Source organism: Colius striatus, chromosome 1, assembly GCF_028858725.1.
Source record: "Colius striatus isolate bColStr4 chromosome 1, bColStr4.1.hap1, whole genome shotgun sequence".
Lineage (NCBI taxonomy): Eukaryota > Metazoa > Chordata > Aves > Coliiformes > Coliidae > Colius > Colius striatus.
Genome location: NC_084759.1, coordinates 61,381,909 through 61,399,166, shown reverse-complemented (window position 1 = coordinate 61,399,166; position 17,258 = coordinate 61,381,909). Strand labels below are relative to the sequence as shown.

The following is a 17,258-nucleotide window of genomic DNA, read 5'->3' as shown; positions in this document are numbered from 1 at the left end:
CCATTCTGCTTAACTGCTCCTGTTCTTTCTCAAACCCCACGTTCACATTTATCGATGCTGGGCTTTTGCTGTACTAGTTCTGCTAATCATTACATATTTCATATTGCACTTAGTGTTTCATCAACCATGAATAAATCTGAACTTATAGTGGATAGGTCGCAAGGAAATAGAACTTCAAGACAAAAAGAGAAAGAGATTTAAAGAGAAAAGGACAATTTTAAGTAGTTTTTTTTCCTAGTGTAATTGAGTCTACGTTCATTATCGACTTAAACAAAAAAGGTAACAGAAAAATGAAGTGTTGAGTCATTACAATGGCCAGAGAATTGTCAGAACCACACTGGGTTAAACTCAAACTGCAGTAACTGCTCCAAGGAAGTTCTGTTAAAATAGAAGCAAATGAGTAAACTTTTCCTCTTCCTTCCTACCACTCTTTGTACTGTTGCAATGCATAGATTTTTTAGTTACAAGAATATAACATTCCTTTTATATTTCTATACTTATATAAGTATTTACAGTCTTATTGATAGTTGTAAATTTGTTAAAGCTGCCCTAAATTCTTTCAATTGAATTTACTCAGTTACACCCCAGGGAATAATTACTGCTTACTTTTAGTATGACATAAACCCTTTCAATCTCATCTCTGTAATGTTTGAAAACAAGCAGCTCAGTTTTAGCAAAGACAGTGTTAAAAGCCTTATCCCTCTGTGGATGGTTCTCAAGGCAAGATGCATAATTAAACTTTCTAGTTATTTTCTTGATCTGTTCCCCAGAAACCAAATCTTTTGACAGCCAGATCACTAATAAATGTTATTAGCAGGAATTAGTTTTCCTTGTCCCACGTCAGAAAATGCAAATAGGCACTGATAACAAGCATACTGGACCTCTATTTCTCCACAGTCCTTGTGTAAATGACACAACACATTAAGCATTACATGGTTACACGTTGCTTATCCACCTTAGTTTTTTTCAGCCGTTTTACTTTCTGCTAAGGACAGAAGCAATAGAAAACTAAGAAGCAAAATACAGGAAAACTGAAAGATAACCGTAAAGTATGATGGCTGCTAGTAAAGCAGCATGAATGTTGTGGAAGAGGAAGCTATTTTCATGTGCCCACCACTTGCTGTTCGTTCTGGTCTCTGATGTAGAAAATCAAGGGCAAGAGTTCTTAAAAACAAACAAGATGTTTTGTTAGTGGGAAAATTTTTATCTCACAGGTCATGTGAGAAAACTCATTTGGGTTTTCTAGGGTTTAATAAGAGACGAGCTGACATTGTTCCCCTTACCACTATGGGGGAACTAAGCCATAAATCTCTCCTCTAAGCCACCTGTACATTTTCATGAAACTTGAAGGAATCTCACACCTTTGAAGTCTCTACCTCCCTGCTGAATTCACCTGAAATTCAGCTTTATGCACCTCATCCCTTTGGGAAATCCACTAAGAAAAGTTAAAAGCAAGGGAATACTTGCAAATACATCACTGAAACTTAAAAGCAATGCAAAAAAAAAAAAGTGACATTATGAAAGAAGTTTGCCTATGAATAGTGAGAACAAGACTGCATTTACAAAGAAGACAACAGGAAATCACAACAGATTGCTTGTAAGTAAAATAATTATTGTTTGTAAAAAGCAAGGTAAATCCATCACTTCCTTCTCTGAGCTTAACACCACTCTTGATTTATACCAGTGAACGCTCTGCATTATGAAATTAATCATATTTTGTTATGCACACATTGGACATGCTGTTATTCAACCAAGACACTGCTGGTTTTTTGCTGAGAGAAAAGAAAATCTAAAACTTTCCACAAATCGAGTCCTACACACCTTCCTTTACGCAAATGCCCCAAAGACTTTCTATGAATTCCTCACTTAAATAAAAGCAAGGGGTTTGCAAAGCCAAGGTAAGTGTAAACTCAAATCACACAATGTCATCAGATCCTATCTGACCTCAACAAGGAATCTTGATAGCAAGAACTCTTGTGGCTTTTCTTCTTTTTAGGATGCATAGTTTCAGGAAAATGTTCGTGACAAACTTCTTGCATAGGATGAGATCACTTGTTATGATTGAGCTGATCATCATGTGGCTCATTGCTGCCCAAAGTCGTACAACCCCATGTATTTTGTCTCCCTCCTCATCCTTTTCCCAGATACAGGGCCCTGGATAAGCTCTGGCACTCAGCTGATCCTGCCCTGAATCGATTTAACTCACTAAACCATCAGGAAAGTAATTCAGTAAAAAAAGCAGGCAGCTTCTGTCAGAAGTGAAACCATCCCTGGCCTTGTACAGATGGAGTCATCATCCAATTCATGCTTCTCTGAAACTTCTCAGAAATGGTGAAACAAATTACTATCATTTTGAGGCAGACAGAGCAGTTTTAATTCAACTGGAGATCTCTGCTTTTTGTGGTTTTAAGACATTCTGATACAACACCAACAACATCAAAAGGCTGTGACTTACCATTTGTTTTCTGTTCTCTACCAGGTGGATGCCAACAATGCCTAGGAAAGATCCAAAGCCAAGCTAAGGCAAAGAACAAAACCAAAAATGTATGAGTTCAACTTATTTGGTCAACATACCAATGCATTACACTGATATCTGAGCTGCTGTATCATACAGATGGGCTAACTGGGGTGGATTAGGTGAAAGGGTGGAAGTTACTGCTGTAGATAAAACATATAACGTAATAGGGAGTGACCAGAACTGCATCTCTGATATTTTGCAGCAAAACTTGCAATGTAGTAAAGAGAAGCCTGTAAAAACATATGCTTCTATAACCTGGCTACTGTTACCATAGTCTTTTGCTGTAAAGTGAAAATTAAATGAAGCAGGAGATCAGAACACTGAAGTTTAGCCTATATATCATTATTTTTGAAAACTGCAAAGCTTTAGGCAACTGCAGAGAGTTCCCCTCAAAAAAATGAATGCATTGCTCGCATGCAGGTGACAACCCTTAGGGCTCAGTTTGTTTGGTTTTAATGACTGAACACTACCCCAAATCACAGAAAAAAAATCATTGCATGGGACAGCTGCAGCAACAGCAACAACAGAAGAGAGCGAAGGAAGAGATTCTGGAGTAAACTGGCTTTGCTGCTCCTGCAAGTGCTGCTTCAACGTAACTGGCCACAGACTCAGAGGCAGCCACAGCAGGAGTGCAGGTATCAACAGACTTTCCACAAAGCTCCTTGCTTGCCTTGCCTGGTCACATGCTGCTCAGCCTCAATCTCCCACCATTTCCACTTTCCTCACTGCCCTCTTCTCTAGGGCTGACACTACCTTCCCGGACACATCCTCAGTCACCTCCTTGGCTTCCAGCCTCTTTCTGAACAAAGTGTCTGAATCTGGTTCAGAGCCTCTCTTCCAAGCACAAGTTCAGTTTCTCAGGACTACATGACCCTTGCCAAGGGCTTGAGCAATGCCCGTGAACTCCTTGCTGTTATGCACAACCGCTCACAGCAGAAAGCAAATCTCCTACAAGCACCCACTTTACTTGCTCAGTAACACAACAGGAATCTGTCACTCCCTCTCAAGAAAGCAAATGTAGGCAAAGGAGATTTGCTAAAAAGTGCTTTGGGAAGATTGATGTGAAAGGAAGGCACAAGGACTAAAAGCAAAGACTCACATGTCTTTGCATCCACGCTGACAGTTGAATAGGAGAGAGACTTGGTACTGTGAGCAAAGACACTCTGCTGTTCAGGGGACAATAACTTTGTAAATGAAGATAACTACATCAAAATGACACCTGGTTTCAAGACCCGTTTTTCATGCCAACGGGAACAATCTGTCAAGCCCCATTTATGGCTGATGTAGGGGACACAGAAATGGAGTAATGTGATACATGTGAAGAAAAAGAGAGCAAATACAGAACAACAGCAATTAAATCAGAAGGAGCAGAACCACAGATGGAGGTCACAATGTCAGTCACTGCATGGCTGAGATTGGTTTAGGGCACTGCTCTTTTTTTTGTCCTATTTAGACAATAGGCTATTTGGGTTGGGAACTCAGGGAGTCCAGGTCAGTATGGTGACTGAGACAATTGGACCCTGTAGACTCCTGCTTGAAAGACTATAAAAACAGCAAATGAAAACAATACAAGCAGTAGTCACAGAGAAGTGATATTAAATTTTTAAGTATAAGCAACATTTACATGAAAGTAAAGTTGAAGAAGCTCCAGCTCTGGCCTTGCAGCCCATTCCACAAAGACAGCCCTAAATCCAGACTAACGCAGATACATTTCGAAGTGGAAAGTTAACTCATCTACACACAGAAATATTTAATGTTCAATTACTTTGGATGCATAAATGCAGATAATTCCTGGCACTAGAAAAATTAATTTAGAAAAAAAATCCCACTCATTTCCCAAAACAAATTACAAGTGACCACATGTGCAGAGAAATTAAAGCACAGCAGGAACTAAGCAGAAGCCCTGCTCTGAAAATGCTTGTACATGCAAGTAAATCTATGCAAGTGGATAGTCATATTCACAGTTTTAGGTGTTTGCAAGGCAGGGCCTAATTCTGCATGGTTTTCAAGACCAAAACCCTTGCCTAAGGTTGGTGGAGAATTAGATCTCTCCTTCCAGCTCTGAAGTTGCTATTTTACTATTGAATTCTATGAGAAACCATTTTTCTACTTTACTTTCAATTGTAAGTAACTTTGTCTGTCCTCATAATCTCTCTTTTCTTTGAGCCCAACGGTTAAATATGTGGTGTCAAATTCACTAGCCTAGCTTTAGGTATCTAAAAATTTAGGATCAGTGTAATGTCGGTTTTGTAAGCTCCCTCTACTGTCAGCGAAGAGAAGCACCCACTGAGGATTATGCAGTGCATTCTGAAAGAGGTGGCTGACTTTGAAGCTATTCCGTGGTCAGCCCTGCACAATAACCTCTGGAAATGAGGCAAGAACACAGCAGTGCTGCCATACACCTCTGACTAGGCTTTTAGCAAGGTATCGAGCAAGGTTTGGGGAGCACCTTTAACTCTTGCTAAATGTTTGGGATGTTTAGTGTATTACTGAGGTTTACATTGACAATTGCCCATCACTCTTTCTCAGTTATTGCAATAATCTATCACACGTACACAAGAAGAATTCTGAATGTTATGAAAATTATTTAGCTCTGACAATCTTTTGAGGGGGGAAATTACAAATAAAGTTTTGCTTTCAAAGCCTCCTCCACTATTTTTTAAAAACTATTTTAGTAAGTTATATTTTTCAGCTGAGTGAACAGTTCCTACGTGACCTGACCTAGGTGGACCTGTTTCTGCAGGGGGGTTGGACTAGATGATCTCTAAAGGTCCCTTCCAACCCCTACCATTCTGTGATTCTAAGAAATGCTGAAATAAACTGGTTTGTCTCTCTCCTCATCCTTAGCTTAGAAATAAAACTTCTTTCAAGGGAATGAATGCAGCTAATACGGTCCTCTAAAATATTTCAAATTAGAGAAGGAGAGACCTTTATCAGTATTAATCTATCTATTTTAGCTTGATGAAAGGGAAAATCATCCCTACAAGGTTTTATTCTTGGAACTACATTTTGTTCTATTTTTAAAACACCACTCCTTATAGATCATTATCCCAAAATTATCATTCTGAAAGACCTGTTCTCAGCATGACACTAAGATGTAAGAGGACTTGCTTGGGAGGAACAAGTTCTAACTCACAAATTATTAATGGCAATACAAAATGTATGCACAGTATCAAAAGATAGATATCCCTCTTCTCTGGGCACTTCCACAGGAAATAACTGTATCCTACAACACATTTTGGTACTGATGGAGCCATATACCTATGCAGGTACCTAGCTCTAAGTACATGAGTTTCCTTCTCCACCTTGCACCTGTTGCTTCCTCTTGGCTGGATCAAGGAGACCAAATGAGGCAGATGGACCTTTCCCTACTTGCTGCCCATACTCATCCTTTTTAAAACCTGGCCCAGGTATTTAAAGATATTTTTTTAATCCAGGGGTTTCCACACTTTTAGATGTGATCAATCCCTTCATCTGAGATCAGGAATTGAACTAGCAAGGACCTGGCAGGGCTATCCCTCCCCAAAAGTCAGAGGGACACCACTGGACGAAGCAGATGCAACTCAAACCTTGTACCCAATGCAGGAACATGTTCAAATGGTCTGTTCCATGGCAAAAACAAGACTAAGGATATTGAGAGCGGATCACATAAAAGAGGACTGGCAGCAAGAGTGCACAAGAGGATGTTAGGGAAGGTCCAGGGAGAAGCTTCTACGTGCCCATCCACAAAGCTTTTGCCGTAATGTACCCAGTAGAACTGGCATGCAGGCACGAGACCAGAGGGGCTCTTTCTGCCATCAGTGTAGTAAAACTCTAAAAGGTCATTTAAACCTATCCCACGCCTATTGTTCAGTCACATTTAATAGAAGTCAGTGGGAAGTTAAGCACAGGTTCTCACATAGGTCCCTGAGCCTAGTATACTGCTGTGCAGTGCCTGCTCCTGCCCTCAACAGCCTCACACTGAAACTAGATCAAAGCGAAGGAGTGTCTCTCTCCTGTGAAACGCAACAGTGCTGGTTATTACTTTGTTTTTAATCAAGCAGAGTTTCCTATATTTAGCTGACAATATTTTATCTGGATGTAGCTAATATTATAAAGTAAGTTACTTTACTCACAACGATGCCTGGGTAGTAGCCGCCCACGGTAACATTTTCTGTTCTTGTGGTAGCTGCCAGACCTATGGTCAGGATGAAAACAGACACTACCAGCAGAGAGACTGTGAACCAAAGAGAAGTCTTCTTCCTTTTTGCGAATTGTCCTGTAAAGAGCAGGGAGGGGAAAAAAAGAGAGCTTTTCAATGCAACCACAGCAGAACAAATACAAAATAACAGAAGATTTCCTCTTGTTAATCTTTTTTGCTGTTAGCCCACTGTCGTTGTCCGACCAAGGAAAACTGCTAGCAGACAACAGAAGGAATTAATAAATACAGTTAGCTAGAGCTCATCATAGCTTGATGCCCACGCACTTGGTGCATGCATGAGGTGAGTTTTTGTTAGGCTGAACTGAAAGCCAGTGGGAATAATTATACCTTATCTTCAGTAATGTTTGTAATTAAGTGTTGCTCGCATCCATAAGTCAGATCCTACAGGCCTTAAACACTTAACTATGTGAAGTGCCAATTCCACTCTAGCTGGACAGAAGATAAAAATTTCTATTTGAAACAAGATTAACAAAAGCTCTGCACGCCATTATGAAAACAAATGTGTTCTTCCTATCTACTAGGGCAAGCAAACCAATCTACATCTCTGAAGCAAAGCTGCAATATAGCCCAGCAAGTGACGGTATAGGAGCCTATCTTTTTTAAACAGTAGCTGCTCAGTGAAATACATTCAGTCTCACTGGGATTCGGATTCAGATACCCAAAAGTGAAAAACAGCAAGCTCATCTACTGCTTTCAGCCTGCTTCACTTAAACCTTGTTATGGTGGTGGCACATCTGAGCTGCAACCATGGCTTACTAACACCAGAACCTGAATCCATAACACAGGCTTATACAAGACATTTAAAACAGTATCAATACATGACTCTAGCTAATAAAAGGCACCTAAATGAATCAAGCTGTGGTCCTCTTTTCTGATGTTTTTGCTTTGAAAGGCAAGACAAGGGTGCACAGGATCACCCTGGAGCTCTGTGCCATGTGACACCGTGCAACCCCAGACTGCAGCTAGGCAGCAAGAGGCTCCAGTGAGAGCACAACCTGCCCACAGCACAGGGATGTCTCTCCCCACTACAGCCTCACGAAGCTGCCCCTGTGCCCAGTCTCAGGATGAGGCAGAGAGTGTGGCGTTGCACTGAATACTAGAGGCAACGGCCTTCATCATGGAGGCACGGGTGAGAGGGGAAAGCAGCCTTGTGTGGATCAGGCTCTGAAGAAGATGCATGATGGTTTCTGTAGGCAAAAGCAGGGGAAATGCAGGAAATTCAAAAAGCAAGCAGAAGCCCTTCATAGTGAGTCATATGTGTTATGCAGACAATTTAAAGCCAGGTAACTCACTTAAATGTTTACACTTCAAAAGCCAGGCTAGATTAGTGATGTTTGCAAACCAAGTCAAGTAATTTTAATGAATAAATAAATGCATTTATAACAAAAACTTGTATATTTGCTGACATTTCTCCAGGGGAACAACCAGCCAAAACGGGTCCAGTCTTTTAGTATGACATACAAGCAACTTTACTGAACCAAATATCATCTGTTGAGCTTACACAAGTCTCTTTCACCTCTATATACAAAGTCTTCCTGCTAAAGATCAAGAAATAATACATGGGACTCTTCAGACACCTTCCCTCCACCCCATGCCCCAGCTGTCTGCCTCTGGCAATTCCCTGTTTATTCATGGAGGCTCACTGGGGACATGGTAATGGAGAGGTTCTACACTGTCCATCAAATCTTCACCAAGTGTACGGGGTTAAAGGCAGTTTTTTCAATGAAGCCATCTCACATGGCCAAGAGGGGAAAGCAGAGCTGTAATTCCACAAATCAGTTGCCCTTCTCAAACTAAAAAGAGTTCCTTCAATGTATCAACCAGATTTTAAGTAATACCTCATGTCCTTGCTGAACTCAATCATCTCTGAAAAGTCCTGGAGATGAGGGAATCCCCAATAACTGAAGAAAGACAAATGCTCCATCTATCTTATTAAAAAAAAAAACCAAAACCAAAGCAAGCCTAAATGATGATTTGGGGAATTACAAGTCAATCAATCTCACTGTGGTTCCTGGGAGACTGGGACCAAAAATATTGAGCAAATTCTCTTGCAGGACATTTCTGGCCACATTTAGCATAGGGGTCAGATCAGATGATCTCTGGAGGTTCCTTCTAATCCCTACCATTCTCTGATTCTGTGATTAGCAACAGTCATCATGTATTTACCAGAAAAATCATGTTTGACCAATGCAGCTGCCTGTTATGACAGAATGATTGGACTTGTGGAGCGCTGGATGCCTTTTACCTTAAATCTAGCAAGGTTTTTAACAAGGTATCCCACAACATTCTCATAACACAATTGGGATGTCGCTGTCAGGAAGGGTAGATATAAAGATAGTTTAAAAAATAGCTGCATTGTTGAATTCAGAGGGAGTGGTTAATGGATTGTACTCTATATTGAGGTCAGTAACAAGCAGAGTACTATAGGAGTCTGTCTTGGGACCTGTCCCATTTAATGTGTTCATCAATGGCCTACAGAAAATGATAGCATGCCTGCTTATCAAGCTGGCAGATGACACAACACTGGGTGCCAGCCAGTACACTGGAGGGCAGGTTTGCTGTTCAAAGGGATCTAGGTAGGCTGGAAAAAGAGCTAAGCAGAAACCTTAGAGAATTCAACAGATGCAAAGTCCTGAGCAAAGGAAGGAATAGCATCTTGCAATGATACAGACCAGGCTGTGGAACAGCTCTGATGAAAAGGTCCTGGGCAGTGGTGGTAGACAATGAGGTGAACCAGCAGTGTGCCCAGGCAACAGCATCCTGGGCTGCATTAACAGAAGCATCATGAGTACATCAGAGGATGTAACTACATCCCTCTGTTCAGACCACACACAATATTAAACACACTTTGAGACCTCCAGTACAGGAAATAAATCATGTAATCACAAGTGAATTCAACAGAGGAACCCAAAGAAGGTCAGGGGCTGGTACACTTGCTGCATGAGAAGAGAATGAAGGAACAGGGCTTGCTCAGCCTAGAGATGAGCTGGGTTTTGGCAGGGCTAGTGGCAGTCTTCCAGTGCCTACGAGGTGGTTGTCAAAAGTTCAGACTCAGGCTTTTCAGAGTGGTGCACAGCAGGAAAACGAATGACAGTGGACATAAATTGAAATACAAGAAGTGTTTCAAACTGGGTGTAATGAGAAAAAGAACCTCAACATTAGAACAGTTTGCCCAAAAAGACTGTGCTGCTTCCATCCTTGGAGGTTTCTGAGATTCAGCCATAAGAAGCCCTAAGGAAACTGGTTTGACCTCACAGATGAGCCCACTTTGAGCAGGAGGCTGGACTAGCCACTTCCTGAGGTACCTTTCCACCTGAGTGACTCTGTGGTCTTATGATAGTCAAGACAGCTGGACTAATGGTGGCTTTGGTATGTGTGCTCGTATCCACTTTTAGGAAACTGCAGCTGCAATGTAGACATACTCTAAAGGGATGTAGGAACACAAACCTTCTGAAAGTCAATGGGACAGATGCTCCTCAGCCAAGAGTTTTTGAAACCACAGAATGCTTTTATGCAAAGTGCCTGAGGAGCCAAACTTCCACATTATTCTAAGAATAACACTTGTACTGGCAAAGTTTAAATGAATTGCAAGGAGATTAAGTGTCCAACCTGCCCCTCAGAGTTTAGGTTATCAATACTGATGTATGAAAAAGAAAAATATGAGTTTGATTGCCTAGACTGAGTTTGCTGGAAGATGTCTCAGGAAGAGCTTGCTCTTACTTGTAACTGGAACAAACCAGATGTAGATTTAGTGAGATAAACCAGAAAAGAATGTCATTTTTTGGACTGAACTACACTTTTGCTTTGAAATTTACATGTGCCAGAAGGCGCTTATGTTTGTGATACCCTTCAATCCTTACATTCATTGATCACCTGCATCTCAAATCAGAGGCAAATATCCAGTCATCTCTCTTCTTTTTCACACTCCAGTATGGAAACTCTCATAACTCCATGTACTTAGCTATAAACTCCACCCTTAGGAGAGGTTACTTACAGACAGGAGCACAGAAAGGCTCAAAGGCTGCCCATGCTCAGAGAAGACTGATAAAAATCGAGTCTGAATTGGTTTCTGCTCTGTCTGCTTGGGTTTCTTTAGTCATATCAATAAAAATCTTTGCTATATCTATCAGAATATTTACAACTGAATGTACATAAGTGGCAAGCATATTGTGAGGTCTCAGTAATGTTTGTCAAGTAGCATAATATCTTCAGATGAAAAAGGCTACAGCTGAAAAAGGTTCCTACTATTAGTTCCCTTCTGCTATTTTGGTCATGTTGTCTCCCAAGATTTTTTGAGTCTTTGTTTACTGCTGTTTGTAGCAGTTGCCATGCAGCTTTTTGGATCTGTTTTTAAAGCACCTACCAGCCAAAAACCGGTGCCAGACTGCTCTCTCAGGAGCCTTGTCCACAGCACAGACAGAAAGGCTGGCCCAGACTTCTTCCCTGACACTCTCTATGGCAAAGCTCAGACCAAAGAGCAACCATATACAAGAATAGCAGTTAAGAGCAGAGGAAATGTTGCTGTCAGTATTTCTAGGTTGAATTTTCTTCCGTCACCAGCATTCTTGTAGCACAGGAAACAGATAATGTGGGCTTTAATGTAGACTTTCCAATTTTTTAATACTGAAGTGATTCTCAGAATAATTTTAACATTTATCCCCCTTTAAGTTCTTTAACAACGATTCAGTATGAACATTATAAACTCTTACTATGGACCTTTAACCCTATTTAGTTACAGCTTCAAATTCTTATCTTTGGCATACCAAAAAGCAAGCCCGTAGAAAGAAGTCTTGTCGCATCCTTATTAGCATTAGGTTGAGGCTGGGGTCAATAGAGAGTGTGAACATGTTATTACCCTCTATTGGCAACATTCTTCAGCAGTTTTGGCCAGCGAAATAGTAACTGAGTTTTGACACTGTGGCACTACAGTAAAAATTGGGAGAGATATAAATTAGAGAAGTAATGTTGACTCCACAGCACTGGCTTGTGCTCTGCCTGGCATAGGTTAAAACTGTGTACAAAAAGGATTAGACCCAGAAACACACTCTGGTTTGATAAATGCCTGTTGAGCAAAGTACCTGAGCCTGACAGACCTGTCACCCCAATGGAAGCAAAAATAATGCCATCAAGACAAGGAGGAAAGACACACACTGTCTCCTTGGGACAGAGAAAGACCCTTGAGGAGAGAAATTGAGATCATCCTCCAGAAAGAAAAAGCACCTGCTGAAGACCAAGCTCTGCAGGACTCAGCAAAATCTTTCATCCATTCATCAGTTGCAGAAAACAAAGTTATATTTACAATGCTCTATTCACAATGGCTGGGCAGGTAAACTCAGTTTGTAGGAAGACTATGGAAAATGAAGGATTTTGTGGGGAGAATACAGATCAGATTGCTGGCAGAATGCAAAGCGGTGGATCTAACGATGAATGGTAAGGTCTGGATTTGAATGATGCAAAGGGTGAGTTAAAAGGAGAAGGAACAATAGTGAAATGTGTCTATGGTATGGAATGCGTTCAAGAGCAGAAAGAACAGAATGAAACAGTGTCTTCTCTCAACCCTAGAAAACTTACATACGATCTTACTTTTGAACTCAACCCCTCCAAAAAGCCTGCATTTAGACCAAGGCAACTATATTCTGCTAACTTTGCCACTCCTTTTAAAATCCAGTTTCAGACATCATAAAGACTGTTAAAGAGTGTGGAATTAATGATTTTTTTGGCAAGGAAAGAATCACTGCAGGACGTAGCAATTTGCTCAGATCACAGTCACACTTGCTGAATATTAGCACTACACAGTTTCATACTTTACTCTTTCATCTGGCTAAGGTGAACTAACCTTACTTCAAATAATGCCCCAGCCCAATGTGTATTAGCATCCTAAAACAAGGAAAGGGAGGAAAGTGTTGTAGCAGAAAAAAAAAACCACAGTGCATTTTTGTTACCTAACGAATACTACTAAAAAACGTGACATGTTTCAGAGAGTGGCATTTACCATTTATAAGATCATTTAAGCAGAAATTCACCATAGACAGAGGAGTATAGTGTCAAAGGTATATGCTGCCTTGCTGCTATCAAGAAAATATTTAAGGGAAGATCTTTGGAGCTAAATTAATATTTTTTAATTACCACAGTGCTCACTTCAGTGCCACCTCTCCCTCGGCTGCAGTTTTCATTGTGTATTTTCAAAGATGGTTTATGCCAGTGAAACTGAATTAATCCTATATTGCCTCCCAAAATTAAATGTGATGGACCGAGATGCTGAAAAGAGATACTCATACACCTGGTATTGGCGATTGCTTCCCCTTTCCTGATTAAACGCTTGACTTGTCCAGAGTGCTGAACTAATTAAACCGGAGGCAACAGCACTCGTTTCAAGCCACGAGATAGCAGCTTTTATCAGGCTCGTCCCTTATCTGTATTGTGAATTTGCTGAGGGAGAATCCATGAGTGTGCTATATATTCAAGACCATAGGAAACATTACTGTGCTCTTTTACCATTCTGCTGCTAAATAAATAGAGATTAAACCAAATCCACAAATCCTGCTCTACGATGTAGTATAGCTACGGTAAGTGATATCATGTGGTAGCAGTGTGACTTCATTGCTTTGGCAGCAATTGTTTCGCCAATAAATAATTTAATGAGCAGCTAAGCACTAGTTTAAAGCTAGCAATACAGATTCTTCTTTTTCCATTTTGAAGTTACAGCACATCTTTCACGGCTACCTTTGCAACACGATAATCGTTTTTCTTCCAAGTTTAAGGCACAAATTAAGACCCGATACTTTTTGTTTTAACCTTTTTTTTGTTAAGATCCTTGGGTACATAGCAAAGTCTTTGTTTAAACATTCGAACAGTACACGGAGTTCACTCCTAGCAATAAATACTGGGGGTTTCTAGATTTTAATGAATTTCACTGTAATAATGAAATATTTGGCGTTATTTTTGCATATCTTTTTACTTTTCAGGACGTATGTCCAAAGTACAAGCAGCACACGACTTCAGTGACCACTAAATTAGTAGAAAGAGAAGGAAGGAACCCGTTGCCACCCAGATGGGATGCGAACCACCCATCTATCTGGGATGCTGCTTTCATCAAGCAAGGAAAGATACCTCTTCCGTTAATTTTCTAGGAAGGTCCCGTAAAAAGCTATTCGTTAAAAACATCAGCAGAGCGATTCATTAACAGCGGCGGAAAGCTCAAAGAGAAGGTCTGACATTTTTAAACACCTCGGTGAGCTAGAGTGAGAGAGACGGCATGACCACCTCAGGCTGCCATCCCCCAGTACCCCCACTCCGCGGGACGCAGAGCGGGCAGTCCCCGCTGCGCCTTCCCCTTCGCCCAAGCGCTGAGGCGGAGGCAGCCGCGCCTCCCAGGGGAAGCCCCCCGCTCCCCTCCCGCCTCGGCCCCGCTCTCCCGCTCAGCCACCGGGCTGGGCGCTGCTCTCTGCAGGGGCAGGAAAGTTGCGGCGGGGCAGGTGCCGAGGCTCACCTGTGGGGTCCAGCACGGCCAAGGGACCCGGCACCGCGGAGACGGGCGGCGGCGCCATCATCTTCAGCGGGCGCCTCCGCGCCTCGCTCTGGTCCCGGCCCTCGCTTCGCCTCGGCCGGCGGCGCTGCGGACAGCGCTGGCCGCGGGGTGCCGGCGGCCCAGCGAGCCCGCCCCGCGGGGGAGCGCGGCGGGGCGCGGAGGCGGGGCTCCGGACGGCTCCCGGCCACCGCCCCCGCCCGCCCACGGCCCCGCGGGGCGCCTGCGGCCGGCACAGCACCGCGGTAGCCCGCCTTGGAGGGTCACGGGCAGCGGCCGCGCCGTGGGCCGGGTTAAACTGAGCGGACCAGGCTTGCACCCCTCGACTTAGAGCCTGGAAAAGGGCGAGCTCCCTTGGGTGTTTCGGCCCAGGGTCCCTCAGATACCTCACACTTCGCCTTCCGCAGGCGAAAACTCACCCATCGTGTTCAGTTCCACTTGATGAGCAACTTCTTTCCTGTTCAGGTGAGGGAGCCCTGGCACAGGCTGCCCAGGGAGGCTGTGGAGTCTCCTTCTCTGAAGGTTTTCAAAAGCCTCCTGGAAACGTTCCTGTGTGACCTGATTGAGGGGAATCTGCTTTAGCAGGTTGGATAATCTCTAAAGGTCCCTTCCAACCAGTACTATCAGAGAACAAAGATGTTGCACAAAGCCCCACAGGTGGGCTTCAAGTACCAGAAAAACATCTCACTGCCTTCTGCTTTCACCTTTACCAGGCACAGCTCTCCTCGTCATTTCATTCACCACACTTTGGTGCACATTGTGAACAGCTGATCTCCAGCTTGGCCCTTCAGTGTGTGGAAGGGAGGGAGAGGTACAAACTAGGTCGTTATTTCCACAGTAGCCAATAACTTAAATTTTTGTGTACTCTCTATGTATCCCAGGCGTGGCTTCACTTCCTGATTTGCACTTGGATTGTGGCAGGGGACCAACTTGTCACCTGGTGGAGATCAGAATTAACAAACTTTCCTTTCAGATTTCCTCCTCCTTTTTTCCTTTTTTCTTTGTTTAAAGCCAAAATAATATGGAAAGCAACCAGAAATATTAATAAAATTAATAAGAAAAGGCATCTTAGAGACATAGGCAGAGGTTAATACAGGCAATGTCAATAGTCAAAGAAAATGTCGGGCTATTCTTTTTCTTACATGAAAATGTCAGGCTATTCTTTTTCTTACATGATGACTGTCAGTTTCTCATCCTCACTGTCTCTCTCCTTCTGTCTCAAGTTTTCATTCCCATAGCAGATCTTGCCACTTTTCCAATTGCTACCCGTGAACCGCTGGCTGCTGCTTCTAGTGCTACTGACTGTAGGGATCTGTTTCTTCTGTCTGAAAGAGTGTGGGAATAACTGAGAAGAGTCAAGAGCCATTGTGCTGTTTTGGAGCCTGCTATTCCTTTTTACAGAATCACTGAATGGTAGGGATTGGAAGGGACCTTTAGAGATCATCCAGTCCAATCTGCCTGCTAAAGCAGGTTCACCTGGATCAGATTGCTCAGGAACGCATCCAGGTGGGTTTTGGAAACCTCCAGAGCAGGAGACTTCACACCCTCCCTGGGCAGCCTGTGCCAGGGCTCCCTCACAGTGAAAGAAGTTTTTCCTTGTGTTTAAGTGGAAATTCCCCACAGAAGAGAGCATAAGAACTTTTTTTTTTTTGTGGGCAATAATTTTGTCAGACTGCTGGCAGCTTTGCTTACCTTGTTAAGCTGACTCTGTTTAACATTCTTGGGTTTCTTTTGCTCAAACCTCTAAATGTATACATGTATATGTATTTAACTACTTCAGTCTTTGTCTGGTTTCCCAAGGAAATGGTTAGATGGAAAGACAACTTTATCAGGTATCACCCTTAGTTTCTGAAGCCAAGTTAGCCAGGACCCCAGGCCAACCACAAAGCTGCTTTTTTCTCTTTGCATCCTCTAACCTGGAGGTGTGAAAGAAAAGAGAAAAATGAGGCTAGAGGTAGTATTTGTATTGACTCAATTACTAATATAAATTAATGAAGTAATAGATTGAGGAGACATAAAAGATTGTATAAATAAAATATTTCTTTGAAAGTGACCCTGGATAAGTGATAAAAAAGACCAAAACTTTTAGATAGACCCTCAGCTTCAGGTATAGCTATGGATAGAGGTTGCCATCAGCACTAAATAACAAGGAGAGTTTGAGAAGACTTCCTCAGTTTGGAAAGCAAATACTATATGCAGCATGTGCTCTTGATTGTGATAGGCAATAAAGTTTTTCTACCAGCAGCCATTGAACAGGCACAACAGCCCAAAGGGAAGCTCTGCTGGAATTCATTTTGGTAAACAAGAAGAATATTATAAAACCTTTTAAAAAACATTTGATCATAGAAAATAACCTTTAATGAATGACTCCTGGATTTTGCTGCAAATTTCAGGAGAGACTGTAATAGCTCTTGTCCTACAGTCCTGTGTATATCAGGATATCAGAGAGCAAATGTTAGGAAACTGGAAAAACAACTGGTGAGGCTGCCTGGACCTAAAAGCTCAGGGATTTGAATGTGGAAGAATCATAGACCTACTTCAAATCCAAAATGAAAAATCCTATACAGCACTTTCTTCCCCTAAAATAGATTGGAATAGTTTAAGAACAACTGTGGTCCTAGTGGGTAAGTAACTACCCAAAAGGGATGTTAAAGTAGTGAGTGAACATGTTCCTATGCGACCTGATCTAGGCAAACCTGTTTCTGCAGGGGGGTTGGACTAGATGATCTCTAAAGGTCCCTTTCAACCCCTACCATTCTATGATTCTATGAACCTACAGGAAAGGACATAGAAGAGCTATTGTTGGTAGGATTAGAAACCACTGAGCCAGAGAGAAAGAATGGATAGAAATCTAGCTGAGCCAGATATTGCAAAGACAAGGATAACAGGTAACAAAGAATTCTTCAACTACGTATCATAAAAACCATTCAAAGAAGGAAAATGCATGGCTGTTAAATACAAGGGATGAGATGGAGACTGAGGCTGCTCTGGATCTTGAATGAATACATTTTCTG

General features: G+C 42.1%; 1 protein-coding gene across 1 annotated transcript in view; it reads right to left on the bottom strand.

The window, feature by feature from the left end:
* The window catches only part of TMEM255B (transmembrane protein 255B), a 66,344-nt gene extending 52,057 nt beyond the window's left edge, over window positions 1-14,287 (bottom strand). Inside the window, exons 1-3 of the mRNA XM_062020567.1 lie at window positions 14,209-14,287; window positions 6,634-6,776; window positions 2,456-2,518 (exon numbers count right to left, since the gene is read on the bottom strand). Coding sequence (XP_061876551.1) covers window positions 2,456-2,518; window positions 6,634-6,776; window positions 14,209-14,269 — 267 coding nt within the window. The 5' untranslated portion in view covers window positions 14,270-14,287. The remainder of the gene's footprint in view (window positions 1-2,455; window positions 2,519-6,633; window positions 6,777-14,208) is intronic.
* Window positions 14,288-17,258: the final 2,971 nt, after the last annotated feature.